General features: G+C 39.3%; 1 protein-coding gene across 1 annotated transcript in view; it reads right to left on the bottom strand.

Annotated features, from left to right (window-relative positions):
* Positions 1-16,894, bottom strand: part of NELL2 (neural EGFL like 2) — a 137,199-nt gene that overhangs the window by 25,008 nt on the left and 95,297 nt on the right. Inside the window, exons 14-15 of the mRNA XM_086884647.1 lie at positions 14,026-14,148; positions 11,454-11,549 (exon numbers count right to left, since the gene is read on the bottom strand). Of these exons, the coding sequence (XP_086740773.1) occupies positions 11,454-11,549; positions 14,026-14,148 (219 nt within the window). The remainder of the gene's footprint in view (positions 1-11,453; positions 11,550-14,025; positions 14,149-16,894) is intronic.

Here is a 16,894-nt window from a genome sequence, read left to right as displayed (position 1 = left end):
CAAACATTGCTGCCAAGTAAAAGTATCTGATCTGCAGAACTCTGGCTTTCCTCTTTGCTTGCTGCAGATCTCATTTATTTGCTCTCTTAAACCCTTTTTTTCTCTATAATAAAATAGTCATTTTTGAATATGTCCTCCTTGAAGGTCAAAGGGTTCTTTTAGGTTTTACAAAACCTAGTTCACTGTACTTCTCACTGGCAGACAATATGGTATAAACCCCACCATGTTTTCTCTCAGTTACTGGCATATTTAACAGAGGGGCAAGGGAAGAAGGAATGAGATGACCTACATCTTATCTGCACTTCTGCTACTGTCTTCTTATGCAAACTTTGTCACCTACTGAATTCTCCTCATGTGGTTTGAATCCAAATCTGTAAAATGGGGAGAAAGTGCTCCTACCTTGCCCTTTCTCTCCCACCTGCTTTATTTGGTAGCACAGATAGATCACAGAAATCACAAGGATTGCAATTGTCTGTATTGGGTTGGTGTTATTTAATGCCTTCATTAATGACAGGGATGAAGGGATCCAGTGCACCCTCAGCAAGTTTGCAGATGACACTGACCTGAGTGGTGCAGCTGACACACCTGAAGGATGGGATGCCATCCAGATGGATCTGGACAGGCTTGAGCAGTGGGCCCATGGGAATCTCATGAGGTTTAACAAGGCCAAGTGCAAGGTGCTGCACCTGGATGGGGCAAACCCTGGTATCGGCACAGGCTGGGGATGAACAGATCAGAGCAGCCCTGCTGAGAAAGACTTGGGGGAGCTGCTGGAGGAGAGGCTGGACATGACCCAGAAAGCCAAGCACATCCTGGGCTGAATGAAAAGAGACATGATTAGGCAGCCAAGGGAGGTGATTCTGCCCCTCCACTCTGGAGTGACCCCACCTGCAGTGCCGCATCCAGCTCTGGGGTCCCCAACACAGGGAGGACATTGGCCTGCTGCAATGAGTCCAGAGGAGATCCAACAAGATGACTAGAGGGATGATGCACTTCTCCTGTGAGGAAAAGCTGGAAGAATTGGAATTGTTCACCCAGGAAAAGAGAGGAGTTCAGGGTAACCTAATTGTGGCCTTCCAGTACCTGAAGGGAATTTGAAGAAAAGATTGGACAAGACTATTCAAAAAGGGCATGTGGTGACAGGACAAAGGGGAATGGCTTGAAAACTGAGGGTAGGTCTGAATTAGATATTAGAAAGAAGCTGTTTACTATCAGGGTGGTGAGGCTCTGGAAGAGGTTTCCCAGAGAAGTTGTGGATGCCCATTCCTGGAGGTGTTCAAGGCCAGGTTGGACAGAACTCTGAGCAACCTGGTATAGGGAAAAGTGTCCCTGCCAATGGCAAGGGGGCTGGAACTAGATGGTCTTAAAGCTCCCTCCTAATCTAAACCATTGTATGTTTTTGTGATACTGGGGTTGAAATCTTGCATTATTTGTTTCAGACAGATCTCACAATGTAGACCACATGTGGTTTTTTGTAGAAGTAATAATAGACCCCATACAGTTTTGCTGCCCTCTAAAGGTGTTTGATTTTTATGGATACTTGAAATACTAATTTGATATAGCACCAGCACCAGCCATTAACTTAATATTATTATACATTTTCAAGGAATATATTTGGAGAAAGAGAAGAGCAGGAAGTTGCTTTGTAAACAAACACGATGAGTTTCAGAATCTCCCAAATGGCTTATCTATACCATTTATGTCAAGTTTACAACCCATCCATTGGCTGCACATCTATTTTTCTGTAGCCTTAATTAATACTGGGAACATTGTTAACATAGAGCATTCCTTGCTGGAAAGGCACAATCTCCAGGGGTTAGATGAACACAGTTTTTCTGAGATTGCCAATCATGTTTTCTTTTTCTGTTTTGAACTTCCCCTTATTACTAAATATAAAGACTTGGCTTTTATTGGAACATAGTTGGCTGAAGTTAATTATATTGGCTGAAATTATTAATTATAATAACAATTGAAATTACAATAATTAATGATTTGCTAGATTTTTACCAATATTGAGAAATTTTGAGTATTATTTCTCTTTTCAGCAACAGTCCTTTCTGAATCTAAACTTGGACTGTAATCATCACAGACTCAGGTTTCTATGCTTGTTTCTGAATAAAAACCTTCAAATCTGTTAATTTTTTCCATGAGGAAAAAACCTTGTGGAGAAGGGTTTCAACAGAAACTGTGCTGTAGTTTATGGTATTCTCTGTGAAGGATCTTCCAAATTCTTTTGAGCTGGAGAATAAATTTTAACCACTTTATGCCCTTCAGACTAATGAATGGAGAATGGAGAAGACAAAGGGAACAGGATGCTATGTTGGGTTTGCATGGCCAGGTTCTGTAAGGCAGGGAGGCTGCTGTGAGAAGCTGCCAGAAGGTTCCCCCATGTCCAGCAGAGCCAATGCCAGCCAGCTCCAAGATGGACCTGCCACTGGCCAAGCCCAAGCTGGGACAGTGCATTTATAAAGGGGGAAAAGTCACAGCACAATTAGCTACTTGTATAGCTTATCAACAGAACAGAAGCTGGAAAGATGATGGCTCCTAACCTCATCATTTATGTAAGGCTTATCATGAGGAGTACAGGAACAAAAATACAGGAACCAAAAGCACTCTCTGCTCTAGAACAGCTAAATGAGATTTTTCAGAAACTTTCTAGGAATATCAGATTTGACAGTACAAATTAGGCCTGTCTGCCTGGAACAGTCATGCTCTGTGAGTGACCCTATTTCTCCCTATTTATCTCCAGTCAGGAACAGATACAGATACTGTGCAGTACATCAGGAAACTACATTAACCAGAACCATTACAGAAGTACAAATTCCTAGAATTACTGTTCTGAGAAACTATTTCTTTGAAACTGAGGCAAGTAAAAAAAAATATAATTTCCAGGCTCTGAAAGGACTGGGTGACACCACCGAGGCATTGGATTAGATACTTCATGGGAGCACAGTTCAGTATTTGAGTCATTGCTTTTATGCACATACAGTGCCTAAGTAGCTACTACATACAGTAGCTCAGAAGGTAAAATTTAATAGTTTTCACCATGGGCAACATGAAAATTATAGTAAACTGACTGTGCAAATTACTGTGTTGATTTTAGCCTACTCCTTACAAGCTATTGTTTAAATTTCAAAAGTCACCTTATATTTTGAAAGCATTAAAAGTTTTTCAACCACAAGGAAAGCAGTAATGTTATCAATCAGATGACTGATACATTGCCATGGCTTTGTAAGGAAATACCTCATACAGTCATATCCTACTAACCTCTCTTCAAGTCACCAAAAAAATTCTATCAAGAATGCTTGTTTCACACTGCATAACTGTAGTTCAGTGATAGGACTGCAGAACACAAATTACATATTCAAAATTCATTATTAGGGTTCCATATCAACTTACTGGAAATTTATCATAGTGACATTTTAGTCTAAGTTAGAACTAGTCACTATGCTTAAAGAAGACAGAATTTGATGTTATAGGATTCTTCCCATAAATTTGCTCATAATTCTACTATCTGCTTGTCCTATGGGCAACACTAAAAACACCAGTTATATGCATTACCTCAATAAACCGAGGCTAGATCAAACACTGTTTTAGCTTCTGAAATAAGTACCCAATATGCAACATAGCCATCTTTGAGAAGGGTAAGAGTCTCATGAAGACTACCCATTACACAGCCTGTGCAAGCTGAGTAGTGACTTTATGTACCAGAGATGCAAGTTATAAAGCATGTTTCAACATCCTCAGCAAAACCATGACATTATTTTTAGCAGCTGGGTCCTGTCTCTTTCTGCTGAAATGGAAACCACAGAAGATATTAATTGAATGCAGGTGTAATTCAGAAGTGTTTTCATTTCAGAGATTCAGCTCCCAAGGATAAAAAACACAGCTAGATATTTACTGTTAAAGTTTAAGCTAAGCATGGTTAAACGGGATACCGAGAACTCTGTGTTTTCATCTACATTTAAGCTATGGCTGGAAAGGCAAAACCTCTGAACCCAACAGGCCACATATCCAAATTTCAACAGGGCAGGAAGCTAGAACACTTGCCAAGGAAATGGAGAGCACTTGGAAGTACTCAAAGTAGAAAAATGGCAGTGATTCCCCAATGCTATGGCAACAAAGTCCAGCAATGAGCTGGACATGTAGTTCCAGTCTCCTTTCTCACCCCTAACCACAGCCAGGGCTCTGGGTTACACAGACCTGACACTAAAGCCTCAGTGCTGCTGCAGGGCAATAGCAGCATGCAGCTCAGCATCCAAGCTGGATGGCTGGATGTCAACTACTTGCAAGGCACAATTGAACTTCTTTGGGCTCAGTCCTGGGCAAATGTTGGTGGGTTTTTTGTTTTGTTTTTTGGGGTTTTTTTTGCCTACACCAAAGGATAAGTTTATAATAGCCCACAAACTTTTAAAATTACTGTACCTGAAATGCCAGATTTCAATGACTCCAAAGGCCTGACTTTCAGAACATAATGAATTCCTACGGCACATTGGCATCTATTAAAATGTTTTATGCTGCAAATCATGCTTAAGAACTATTTGTTTGCATAAGTTTTTTCCAGACTCTATAGAGTAGCTCAACTTTCTCTTATTTCCATGAATTGAAGTCATATCCCTAATGTAAATAAAACATTCCCTGACAAAAGTATCATTTAACTTCTACGTTTCAAACTCAGGAGCCCAAAACCAGGAGCCTTAAATTCCCAAGACACCAAATTCCAAACAAGTCAAGTGGATCATGAAAATGAATGAAACAGGGGGGATGTTCCCTTCTTGCTTTGGGCAGTCCATGCCTATGCTGCCTTTATATTCATTCCAATTCTCTGGCTCCCTTCTTTTGTTTGTTCCTTCATTAAACCCCCCAGTAATCCCTTAAGGTCTTCAGAGAATGAAAATATTAACTCTAATACGCTTTCTGCTCAAAGAGTTTGTCATAATAGTCATCTACCCCAGGACACAAAAATTACTTTCCCTACTACACTGTGAAGGGCAAACCTCTTATTCTAGCTTTGTGTAGGACCTTGCATACTTATACCTCAAATTTGAGCCTTTTGGTACTATTGTTATGAATCCAAATCTGTTATCAGTAATTTAAAACTGAGCAAATGGCAGATTCCTGAGTTGCTCAAAGAGTTTTGACTGTGATACTCTCACAGCTTACGGATACTGTAGTCAAGAATTCTTAAGAATTCTGCCAAAAGTAATTTTGGTTCTTATAGCCTTGGTTCAAACTCTATAGCCTTCAAATACCATTTATGTCACAGCTTTATCTCCAGAGTCTACCTGGCCACAAAATTATTGTGGTTGTTTTAACTGAACACAAGGGATCAAGACCTTAAATGGAAGCAGTTCTCTTGTCATGCCAAAAGTACTAAAACACTTCATTTTTGTAAGCTCAGCCAAATTAACAAGCTCTCCAGTTACTTTGACAAAGTCTTCTAATACCAATAAAGCATTTTTCCTAATAACTGGGAAATCATAATTAGAAGATTTTCATGAGCTTTCTTTGAAATAGGAATAATAATAGTCTTTAATAACCTGAGGTCTGTTATTATTAGGGTCAGTGCACATGAACAAATTAATTTGGATTTGCTGAGAAGAGTAATAGTCATGCATGTTAATTATTTAGCTTATATAGAAATTAGCACAAAACTGACAAGATCTGATCTATAAAAATTATTTATCAAAATCATTTGTCTTGGTCATATTTCAGTATTTTGAACCACAAATGTTACAAGAATTTGTTTTAGCAACATCCCTTGAGGGGGAAGTTTTCCATACATGGAAAAGAAAAAGGAAAAAAATGCAGAGATCCAAATAATATCTTTTCCTTGATTTTGGCTATTTCTGATAGGAGCTCAGGTAAGAGAGTGTCATCTCACTTTAATCCATCACTCACCATTTTTTTCCATAAATTCAGTTAAAACTTTAATTAAGCCAAATGTTAGTAATAATGTATGGCTGAATTAATGTAGAATCTGCAAGCTAAAATTTTTCTCAGTTGTTGTTTTCACAACAACTGTCTGCCAGTTTATTTTCAGCAGCTTGAACATGGATTGTTTAGTAACATGTGGACATGATTCCTGCAATAACCAAGGAAAATTCATTAGCAGGAAATTCAAATAGCAGAAAATAATCCAAAAACTTGCAGCCACCTGTTAACAAAAACTACATCAAAACACTACTAGCAGCAATACTCTGCTTTTTGATCTCATGCATAATAAAACACTGTCCATAGAAATACTCAAGGCACAAAACAGTGAAAACTCAAAAAAAGAAGCTGACAAGCAGCAAAAAATACAATAATCTTATGTGCATACACTAGTAGATATGTATTTACAGTAGGAGAACAAATCCATTCTTAATGCTTTGTCACCAAAACAAAGGAGTGGCAGTAACATCAAGCAAATCTAACAAAGTCATCCTGATTTGAGTTCTAAAATATAACACACTTCAAATACAATTTAAGACAGCACTTAAAAATGTCAATTGAAGAATTCATAATTTTGCAATTAAAGAAGACAGTATTAAGTCACGTATTTTGAAAAAGTTTACCAGGAACAAATACTTTTAGATTTGCTTTGTAGTCTCATCTCTACACTGCATAAGCTGCTCTACTTGATAAACTGCTGGCATGCTTTTTAAAACATAAAAAAAATTTAAATATATAAACCCCACCTTCCTAAACCAATGAATACATTCTCACTATTAATAATGTCCCAATCCATATCCTTTGGGAGGAGACACAGAAATTCTCCCACTCATTTTTGTGACCTGATGGCTTTTAGTCTCATTTTTATGGCTTAATACCAACTTCTTTAAAAAGGTAGTATGGGCTGATATGTCTGCATATGATTCTTTCATCTGCTGCCTCATTCCACTGATCAATTTCCACAGGGCACAGGTCATGATGAATCTAAAGGATTCCCAACAAATCATTCAAAGGTGTTGTAGCAGCTCTGTGCTCTGTTAACTGTGAGACAATCCACAGTGAATGCAGCACACTGAAATGGCTGACCAGCAGCAATAGTTGATTCTCCTTCTTATGTTTCCAAAAGAAATGAGACTACTGCTGACACCCCAGAAGTACAATTTTGGAAGCAAAATTTGTACACAACCATTCTGACTTACACAGGACTTCACTTCTCTTTGCAAAAGCTGCACTGAGTTTGGGTTGCACAGGCAGGACCTAAGCATGGACAGCATCATCCCTCTCAGGCTTTGGGAGAAATATAGATATTGATTGAGTATGCAAGGGTGGGTTTTGGAAAGCAAATTCTACACAGTGATGTGCTCAATGCCTTCTTCACTTTGGTCTTTATAGATAAGATTTGCAATCAGGTGTCCCAGGTCATCAAGACCAGTGGAAAATTCTGTCTGAAGCAAGAAAAATCTACCCATGGTGGAGAAGGATCAACATCTAAATAAGTTGGGAAAATACACAGGTCAATCAAACCTGATTGGTTGCACCCAGGAGTGCTGAGGAAGCTGGATCATGTCACATTTGAGGCCAACCTCAATTGTCTTTGAAAGGTCATGATGACTGAAAGAAGCTTCTCAGAAATGGAAGAAATCAAATATCCTTCATATCTTTGAAAAAGGCAAGGATCTGAGGAACTACGGATTAGTCAGCCTCACCTTCCCACCTGAGAAGATGATGGTATCCTCTAAACAGATTAAGGACAAGAACATAATTTGGAACAGTGAACACTGATTTATGAAGAGGAAATCATGCCTGACCAAACTGATAGCCTTCTAAAGATGACTAGGTTTGATGAACAGGAGAGGTGCAGTGTATGTTGGTTATCTTAGTAAGGCTTTTTGTTACATAACATCCTGAGACAAGCTAAAAAGTGCAGGCTAAATAAATGGACAGTGAGATAGACTGAAAACCTGCTGAGTGCCCAGCATCAGAGAGCTCTGATCAGCTATACAACATCCATTTGGAGATTATCAACATCCAATCAACATCCACCTGGGAAAACACCAGGTACTGGGCCAGAACTGCTTAACATCTGGACAATAAGGCAGAGAACACCCTCAGCATGTTTTCAGATGATACAAAATTTAGAGAAGTTGGTACACCAGATAGTTTTACTGAGGGTAAGAGAAAGTTTTTATTTAGAGGGATCTCAGCAGGCTGGAGAAAGTGACCACTGAGAATATCTTCAAGTTCAGAGGGAAACGCAAAGTCCTACAAGTATTAAGAAACAACCTCAGGCACCAGGAGAGCAGTGGAAAAGCTACTGAACATGAAGCAACATTGTGCACTTGTAGCAAAGGTGGCCAACAGCCTCCAGAGCTGCATTGGGAGGAGTATTGCCAGCAGGTCACAGGACATGATGGTGCCCCCCTGTTTCATGCTGCTAGGATCCTCTCTGGAGTGCTGGATCTTGCACTGTACTCCCTAGTACAGGAGAGACACGGAGCAAATCCAGTGCAGTGCTATGAAGATGATTAATGGGGCAGAGCATCTGTTTTACCAGGTGAGGCTAATAGAGTTGAGATGTTCAGCCTGGAAATGAAAAGACTGAGGGGAAACTTATCAATGTCTATAAATACCTAACAGCATTGAAGGAAGCTAGAAACTCTCAGTCGTGCCCAGAAAAAGGACTAGGGGAATAGCAAATTTCGTGTGAACATAATGAAAATAATTTGTTTGTACTCTGAGGATGGTTGAACAATGGAAAAGGCTGCCCAGAGAACTTGTGGAGTCTTCAACCCTGAAAACACTCTAAGTCCAACAGGGCACATTCTTGTATGCAAGCTGTAGAAGCCATCTGTATCTGACCCTGCTCTCAGCAGAGGTATTAGACAAGATGGTCCTGTCCAACTTCATCCTTTCTTTTCTATAATTCTGAGAAATTATTTAGGCAGAAGTCTTAAAACACTTTTTAGAGAAGGTAACAGTAAGAACTGATTATTGCATTTTCTAGGTTATTGCTGGGTTATGGATTCAATCTCCTGCTAATTAATTCATAGGTCAGCAGCTGCTGAAAATGTCTACATAACTATATATTTTAAGTAAAAATCACAAGATTCTTCAATAAGCAGTTTTAAAATATGTGTAGCATAAACAGAAATAAGTGATGTGCAATTTTAAAACAGACTTGACACCTTTACATCAATCCTCCTCCTTCTCTGTATGTGATCCAAATGGAAGATATCTGCCTAGAGAAGATTGCATCACCTTTGTAGATATAGAGACTGTTCAAAGGCAAGCTTCCAGCATAAATTATTTGTAGTACGAACATCTTGAAACATTTCAAGCTTAACGAGAACTACCTTCAGAAAACTCTGCTACTTTCACTATGAGTGAATGTGTACTGTTTGAAGCTCCAGTTTTCTTTTATGGCTGTATACAGCACCATTTTTCTGACAGTGCACTCAGAAAAAAATCAGCTTTTACTCTTTACCCACCAAATAGTTCTTCCATGCCACTCTGACCATATTTCATTCTGTATGTTTCAAAGCCATGCACAAGTCGATGACAATCCTACTCTGCATATCAGTCTCCACATGAGGTGACCAGATCTGTGCTCCTGTGGGTGACCTCTAGCATTATTTATTTCTACTATTTCCATAGGAAAAAAATATCATGTTCAACAGAAATTAAACAGGAGAGAGAGTCTTCTCCTCAAAAAACTGAGCTATGAAATTGGTTTGGGGCTGGCAAATTGGCTCCACATCATAGCAGCATTCTCACTAGCTATGTTGTATCAGGTCACCACCATACTAACCTGATGTTAAACATTGAGGTCAGGTATTCAGAAAGGCATAAGATGAGCTCCAAGTCTCTGCCTGCCTCTCTATATGCTTCCGGAAGGGCAGGAAGGATGGGAAGTTAGGCCAGCAGTTCACGTTCTTTTGAAGGACATTTGGGGCTGAATGCAGTTAATCTAACTAAAGTTAGCTTAAGATACTTGAATTTACTGGATTGAGGACTGAGTGACCCTGGATTGTCCTATGAAGAAGGGAGCACAGACAGGACTTCCAGGGTCAGTTCTGAAAAGCTAGTAAAACCTCTCCTTGACAGTGGCTATTAACTATAGAAGGAGACTAAAACAAATATGCTTTTAGCCTACACATTTTAGATAGGAGTATAAAGCTGCAGAAGATGATTACACACTTTGAAACTATACATATTGTGTTTAGTTGAGAGCAGGAATAGTTCAAGGAGCGTGTAAGACAGCTGTTACTAAAACAAATTAATTGTTTTAATACTTGAGCATTATCTTAGCATACAATTTATTCCAAGCAGTGTGACAATGGAGAGACCTTGGTGCCCTGTACTACGGTATTTGCAGTCTGTAAAATACATATAAGATACTTATACAATAAATAATGAGCAATACTTGAAAACCTGCTCTTCTAACATTGTTTTAGAAATAGATGAACAATTAGGATGCTGCTTTTCACACAGCGTCTTTCACGTGCTCTGTGGGTATATCTGCTCAAGTACAGAAGAATGAAAACAACCACATTTCTCACCTCTCAAACAGACCAGATAATACAGAATTCAGACTGGTCTGTGTTTTTCATTAAACTGGATATGTTTACAAGTCAGATGAAAGCAATAGCTCAAATGACCTCCTTCCTACTGTTTGGAAGATTTATGAAAGGCAATATAGAACAGCAACAATAGTCAATCATAGGTGGCAGACTGCCCTTTTATTAGGCATACTGAAGCCAATTAATCTAAGCAAGCTTTCTCTCTTTACCTCCTGGAGGCAAGTATGCTTAGAATGCATTTAAAAATTCTGCAGCAATAAATAAAGGTGCTGAAGCTATTCATTTGAACTTTGAAAAATTATTTACAGGCACTTGAGATGCTAAGAATTAACATTCAACATCCTCTGCTGGGCAATATAATTTGATTAGATCCAAGACTTAAAAGATAAAGTTCTAAAACAAAGTCTTGTGGTACTGCCATCCTCAGGAGTAGCAGGGGAAGATAAAGGAATGCTTGTGAAAGGAGGTAAAAGCAGTAGGAACACTGTTTCTACTGTAGCAGTAGAAACCTGCCCTAACAGAGTAAAATAACCTGGGTTAATCACAAGTCTTCAAATAACGTTGCAAATGAAGGTGGTTACTGAACCAGGAACACAGAAGTAATCAGTTACTTGAATTTATTTCCAGATGTCAGATTATCTGTTATTTATATGAGACACCAAAGGCCATTTGAGGTGAAAAGCAAGTCCATAATAATCTTATTAATTATGAAACATCAAAACCCAAGATGTCTTAATTCATGTTCTAATTTTTGCAGTCCATGTGGTTCTAATTAGAATTGCTGTAATATATTCTCTTGGGAAGCCTTTAAGAAAAGTGAGTAACGTTTTAGTGGCAGTTTTCTCTTTCAGGGCACAAACTTAAATTCTCCTTTATTCTTGGATTACTTCAAACATCCTCCATGGATTATCTTCATTGTAAATTAAGTTATAATCTTACCAGTTTCACAGCTGGGCCCAGTGAAGCCTTGTGGGCAGGCACACACGTTGGAAGCAATACAGGCTCCTCCATTCCTACACCCGTCTTTGCAAAATGCTGCAAAATGCAAAATCACAGTGTATGGGTAAGAGGGTCACACTCAGCAGTCCCGCAGGTGAACGCAGTCTCTGCTAGCAGGCTGGCACAGAGCGCCGTCCGTGCGGCACGGAGCACAGAGACTGCCTTCTCCTAAGGACAGAGGTCACAAAGAGATGGTTTATGGCCCCCCTGCCTCACTGCCAGATGGGCTGACAAGCTACAGGAGGAGATTAGAGTAAATCATCTGAAGACAACAGCTCCCATATGTGCTCCTTCCCATGCACTGGGAAGCAGTGAAAGACAACATCTTCCCTTGGAACAGACTCTTCCTAGGGCAGTGCTGGTCTGCTCTGCTGCCCAAACAAAGGCCTGAACATTACAGGCACAACTGAGTATTAAACTGTCTGGCTACCTCGGTCCTTCATGAAGTAATTTAATAGAAATGGTAAAAATACTAATTTTGTCTTATGGGATTCTGAAGAACTTCAAAACTTTAAGCATTTACAGCTTGAAGTCAATCCTTAGGTTTGTTCTTTGGCATGCCATGCTTATATATTTTGGTGTAATATTCTCCAGAAGTGTTTGCTTTAAAGAGCTACTTCTGTGGACTGAGAAATGTAACCACCTCTGATTGAAAACATAGAAACTGTTAGTTGCTCTGATTGCATCTGCAATATGGAACTGGAAATGTTCTGGCCAGAAGAAACTATAGGTAAAACTAGACAGATGGAAGTTACAACCAACACACAGAGTTGCTTCGGGGCACTGGTCTGGCCCTGCACTTGTAACCAGCCAGAGGTGCCAGGCTTTGGTTTGCAGCTGCTCTGTGTAACAGCACCACTGATGAGGCCTTATGGCTCATCTGAGAGAAAACTGTTACGGATTTGAGCTATCCAGCTCTCAGTTTTGGGACACCAGCCTTTGGTGTGAGACCACTGCCACTGAGACATCTAAGCTTCCTTCCCCAGGGGTGCATGGTGCACAGGACAGCAGCTGGCAGCACAGTGCATGAAAAGCTGGCAAAGGCATGGGAACAAGAGGTGCATCCAGGTCCCTTTGAAGGACACTGGCATCCAAGCCAGGGCTGAAGAGAAGTGCATTTCTCAGATTTCAATGCACAGGCTGGGAGCTTTCTTCTGCTTATTGTCTTCTCAATATTGAGGAGGGAGGGCAGGGATATACTTTTCTTTCACAGTGAGGCCAGGTGCACTCTGAATTGTCAGATCTGCAGTCAGAGCTCTTACTCAGAAGAGCTGACACAGTGCTGTAGGGTTATACACCTTCTCTTTGACCCAAAGAAATCTTTTGTAGCTGACTCACCTACAGCAGAATAATTTGGGACTACTACTAAGCACAGCACAGGAATGAGTTGTGCTCTTCTGAAAGAAGATGGCCTGGGTTTAAACCTCATCAGGATAAGACTTTCTTCTTATACCCCAGAGAGCCCAGCACAAAAGGATATATTTGCTGATATGTCTCCCTCTACTCATGTGTTTGACTGGAAGTGAACCAGGCTGCCATGTTTTACAAAGAGCTTGTCTTTGGAATATATAGAAAAATTGTACTGCTAACAGGTGATGGAATAACTAGTGCTAAGACCTAAATCAATTTAAGCAATTCAATCAATTTTTAGCAATTAAAGAAATTCTGGGTTGCTTAGATTTGGCAACAGACAGCAGCAGAAGACATCTATGTGACATTACCAATGTTATCTCTGGACCCTTAGATTCTGACATTTAAGAGATCAAGATCTCTGAGGCACAACCTCAAGGAACACTGGGAATGATATTGCTGCATCTGTCCTACTTCTCATGTCTGAGCTCATTCCCCTACAGCTACACTGCTTGTGTTTTCAAGCATTCTCAATATATATCCTCTGCTCACAGCATGAGATCTTCCAAGGATTTGGGCCCAACTACCAAGTATCATTTCTTCTGATGTGAAATGCAACAGGAATAAAAGCAGCATTGTACCTCTGGGAAAGCATCCTTTTAAGACTAGAAATTTAAGTTCTAATGTTTAGCAATGAATGAGAATGTTAGAAAACATGACACCACCTCACTTGTAGTAAAGGTTTCATGTGCCCACATCTACTGCTTTTCTCACTTACAGCAAGACATACCAAACAATTTTTAGTTCATCCAAGTAAAACAGCAAGTCATTGACCATGGACAGTGCAAATCTGACAATGTTTTCACAGACGTAACTTTCTTAACTGAAGGCTTCCTTGAATGGCGTATCATATATAGAAACTGCTGACACAAAAAAATGAAACATAACTAGTTTGGATTTTAGAGCCTACTATCTATGTATGCGTCACCATCAAATTACTGCAAACTGCCAAATGCAAAGCCAGTGTATATGTGCCTGTGAAGATCCTACAGGTGCAGGACCCAAGTGTCTAGCCTGGCATTTTGTCTGTCTCATCCGAGGCAAATGACCAGAATTGCATCAACTATGACAGAGCATCTCATTCAGGTTTCCAGCAGCTTACCTTTGCAGATGGTACCATTTCCTGTGTAGCCTGGCTTGCAGACGCAGTTGTGCCCGCCCACGGTGTTGAAACAGAGCGCGTTTTCATCACAGTTGTGCTGGTTGGTTACACATTCGTCATGCTCTGAAAAGGGAAACAAGAATGGGATGATCCTGAATTTTTAAAACCTCAACGAAATAGGAGCTTTGTATAGATTTCCAGATTAAAAAGAGAGAAACACAGTACTATTTTCTGGCAATAGGGCTAGCTATGGGAATATGTAACCATGGGATAGCCAAGGTATCTATTTTTATCACATACTAGTATGTGATAACTGCAGTGCAGCATAATTCCACTTTCATTAACAGGGAGCCACCATCATTACACTTTCTATGTGGGCTACAGTATTCTCATAAACATTTGCTGAAGAGCTGGCTAGCATACTGAAAATCCATATGCAACTTGTACTGTATAATTTATTCATGCAGGTTTATCTTATGAGGGATTCTTAGGGTTTCTTTCAGAAAGCTGACTAATGGTGCCAGACACATGCTCCAAACTGCAAAAGGCATGGGTAGCAGAAGGCAGGTCTTCAAAGTGCAGCCCATGTTTTCCCTCCCTTCAGCCCATACAAAGTGCTTTATTTAGATGAAACAAATAACCTGAAAACAGAGGTCTGCCTGCTTTAAAAGGGATTTCTAGCACGGTACGTCCTAGCACCAGCGTGTGATTGATGAGACTCCTCAGTCTGGTGAGTAGGACATACTAGGAAATATCCCTTTTGGGAATAAATTAACAGTCTGGAGAATGTGATTTTGTGCTGACTTGCAATGCACTACTTAATCCATAAAAAAACAAAAACAACATTGCTTAAGTATTTAGGTTACAGAACATTTTAATATTTCAGTTTGTGATTTTTAAGAAATGGTATATGGAATCTTATTTTAAGATGTCCTAAAATGTCATTTCAAAATGATACATGAAAGGCTCTATTATTTTCAAAATGCAGTATCTTAGTCTGTAGGCGTCAAAATAAAATGCTTCCATCTTCTGGAAATACCTTGAATTTTTGTTAAATCAACAGTATTCATCTACCTACCCACATATAATTTCAGAGCCCTGAAATTTAGATCTCAGGAAAACCAGCTGTTTGGAGAACATAAAGACATCTAATTTTAATCAGCACACATGGACTAAGCCACATGTGAAGCTTTCATAGCCATCATTCTGCTCAGATTTTAGTGAATTTTATTAGTACAGCTTAGACCAGTTCCAGCTATTTAGCACAAGTCTTAAATCTGGAATCAGATGCTCTTTCTTCCCCCATTTTGAGGGGGAAGACTGCTCTGAATCTTCTTCCATATAAATAATGTCTGCACATATCCCACTGAGTTGTCAGGAAAATTAATTTCTTAACATTTGCAAATCACTATGGAAATTTTCAGCTTGCTATTTCAATAGTGGCCATAAACTGTAGGAGTATAAAACTGGCAGAATGGCACATATCCAATCCATCAGGAGAGGTAAATTTTCTTCCAGTAATGGCAAGGACTTGTTGTTGAAAAGGGGGAAACATTCACCTCAATGTAACTAATAAATTTTAAATGCTACACAAGTTTAGTTTTATTTTTGTGGGTTTGCTGCTGTTGAGTGTTTATTTGTTCGGTTTTTAATAACATTAACCTAACATCCCTCTTCTAAACAAGGAGTTGTGTCTCTTGTATAACTAATCATGCTCTCTTCAACTCTCACTGGATTCAGCAGAGCACAGGCTGCAGGCCTCTACCCTCCAGCATGAGATTTAATTACTTTGCTCTCAGCATGAATAACTAAAATTGTTATTGTTCACCAAATGATCCAGCCCCTCTAAAATCCACTTAACAATATTTGACTCTGACCTCCTAACAGTGAAATCTCTTATGCTAGCTGAAACAGTACTTATATGAAACCACTCTATAATAGAAAAATAAAGTAAGGGTCGTGCAAATTAGGTAAAAAAAAGGTATAATCTATATTGTAAAAGTATCCTGGCTTTCTTATTTTATGTCAACATTATGATATTATTAAAGTATGTTTTTTTTAAAAAAATTATTAATTATTTTGTAATTTTTAAATAGCACACAAGAAGAAAATAACTATGGGAATGCATGAAACATATTCAGCAGGCCAAAATATCCTGCAAAACCATTATCTTGGTATCTCAGGAGGAAGAGTCCCTACAACAATACATCACACTTGTAAACTCAACTGAAATAACTACATTTGACAAAGTAAGTATCATGCTCAAAGAGGAAGCACAGTCATCCATCTTATGCCTTAGGAATGCAGAAGCACCCCTGCACCTACAGCAGCTCTTAACAAGGGAAAAGAGTATATTGGAGGGCAGCAGGTGTTTGCAGACTGCCACAGTAAGAGGAAGGGCTCTATGAGTATGGCTGGAGCAGACCTGAAAGCCCACCAAGGTTTGCAGGACCAGAGCCATTTGCACAGATGTATGTCCTTCATATAAAGAGATGACTGCCACGTTTGAGTATGCCTTCCTAACATTTACTTTCTTGGTGGGTAAGAAAAACATCTTTCAAGATGGATTTTTTCCTTAAAGCATACAATATCAATGAAATTAATTTTCCATCAGCTAAATAACAGGACTTGGATGCAAAGGTAATATGCCTGGTATCCTACTCTATGTAAGCTTTGAGGTTTCTTATCCTCCTTTAAAAAAGTTCATGGAGGATGCTTCTGTAAAACTGTACTGAAACAGCCGTCACTTCTTCTGTGGTTATCTGCTCAAACTTTAGGTCTATTTTTATTGAAATAACATATTACTGACTCATGAAAAATTCATGGTCTGATAAATGATTCCTGGATTGAAGTTTACATGTCACTTTTA

This window comes from Cyanistes caeruleus, chromosome 4 (assembly GCF_971803275.1).
Source record: "Cyanistes caeruleus chromosome 4, bCyaCae1.hap1.1, whole genome shotgun sequence".
NCBI classification, from domain to species: domain Eukaryota; kingdom Metazoa; phylum Chordata; class Aves; order Passeriformes; family Paridae; genus Cyanistes; species Cyanistes caeruleus.
This window is presented reverse-complemented; position numbering and strand designations above follow the sequence as displayed.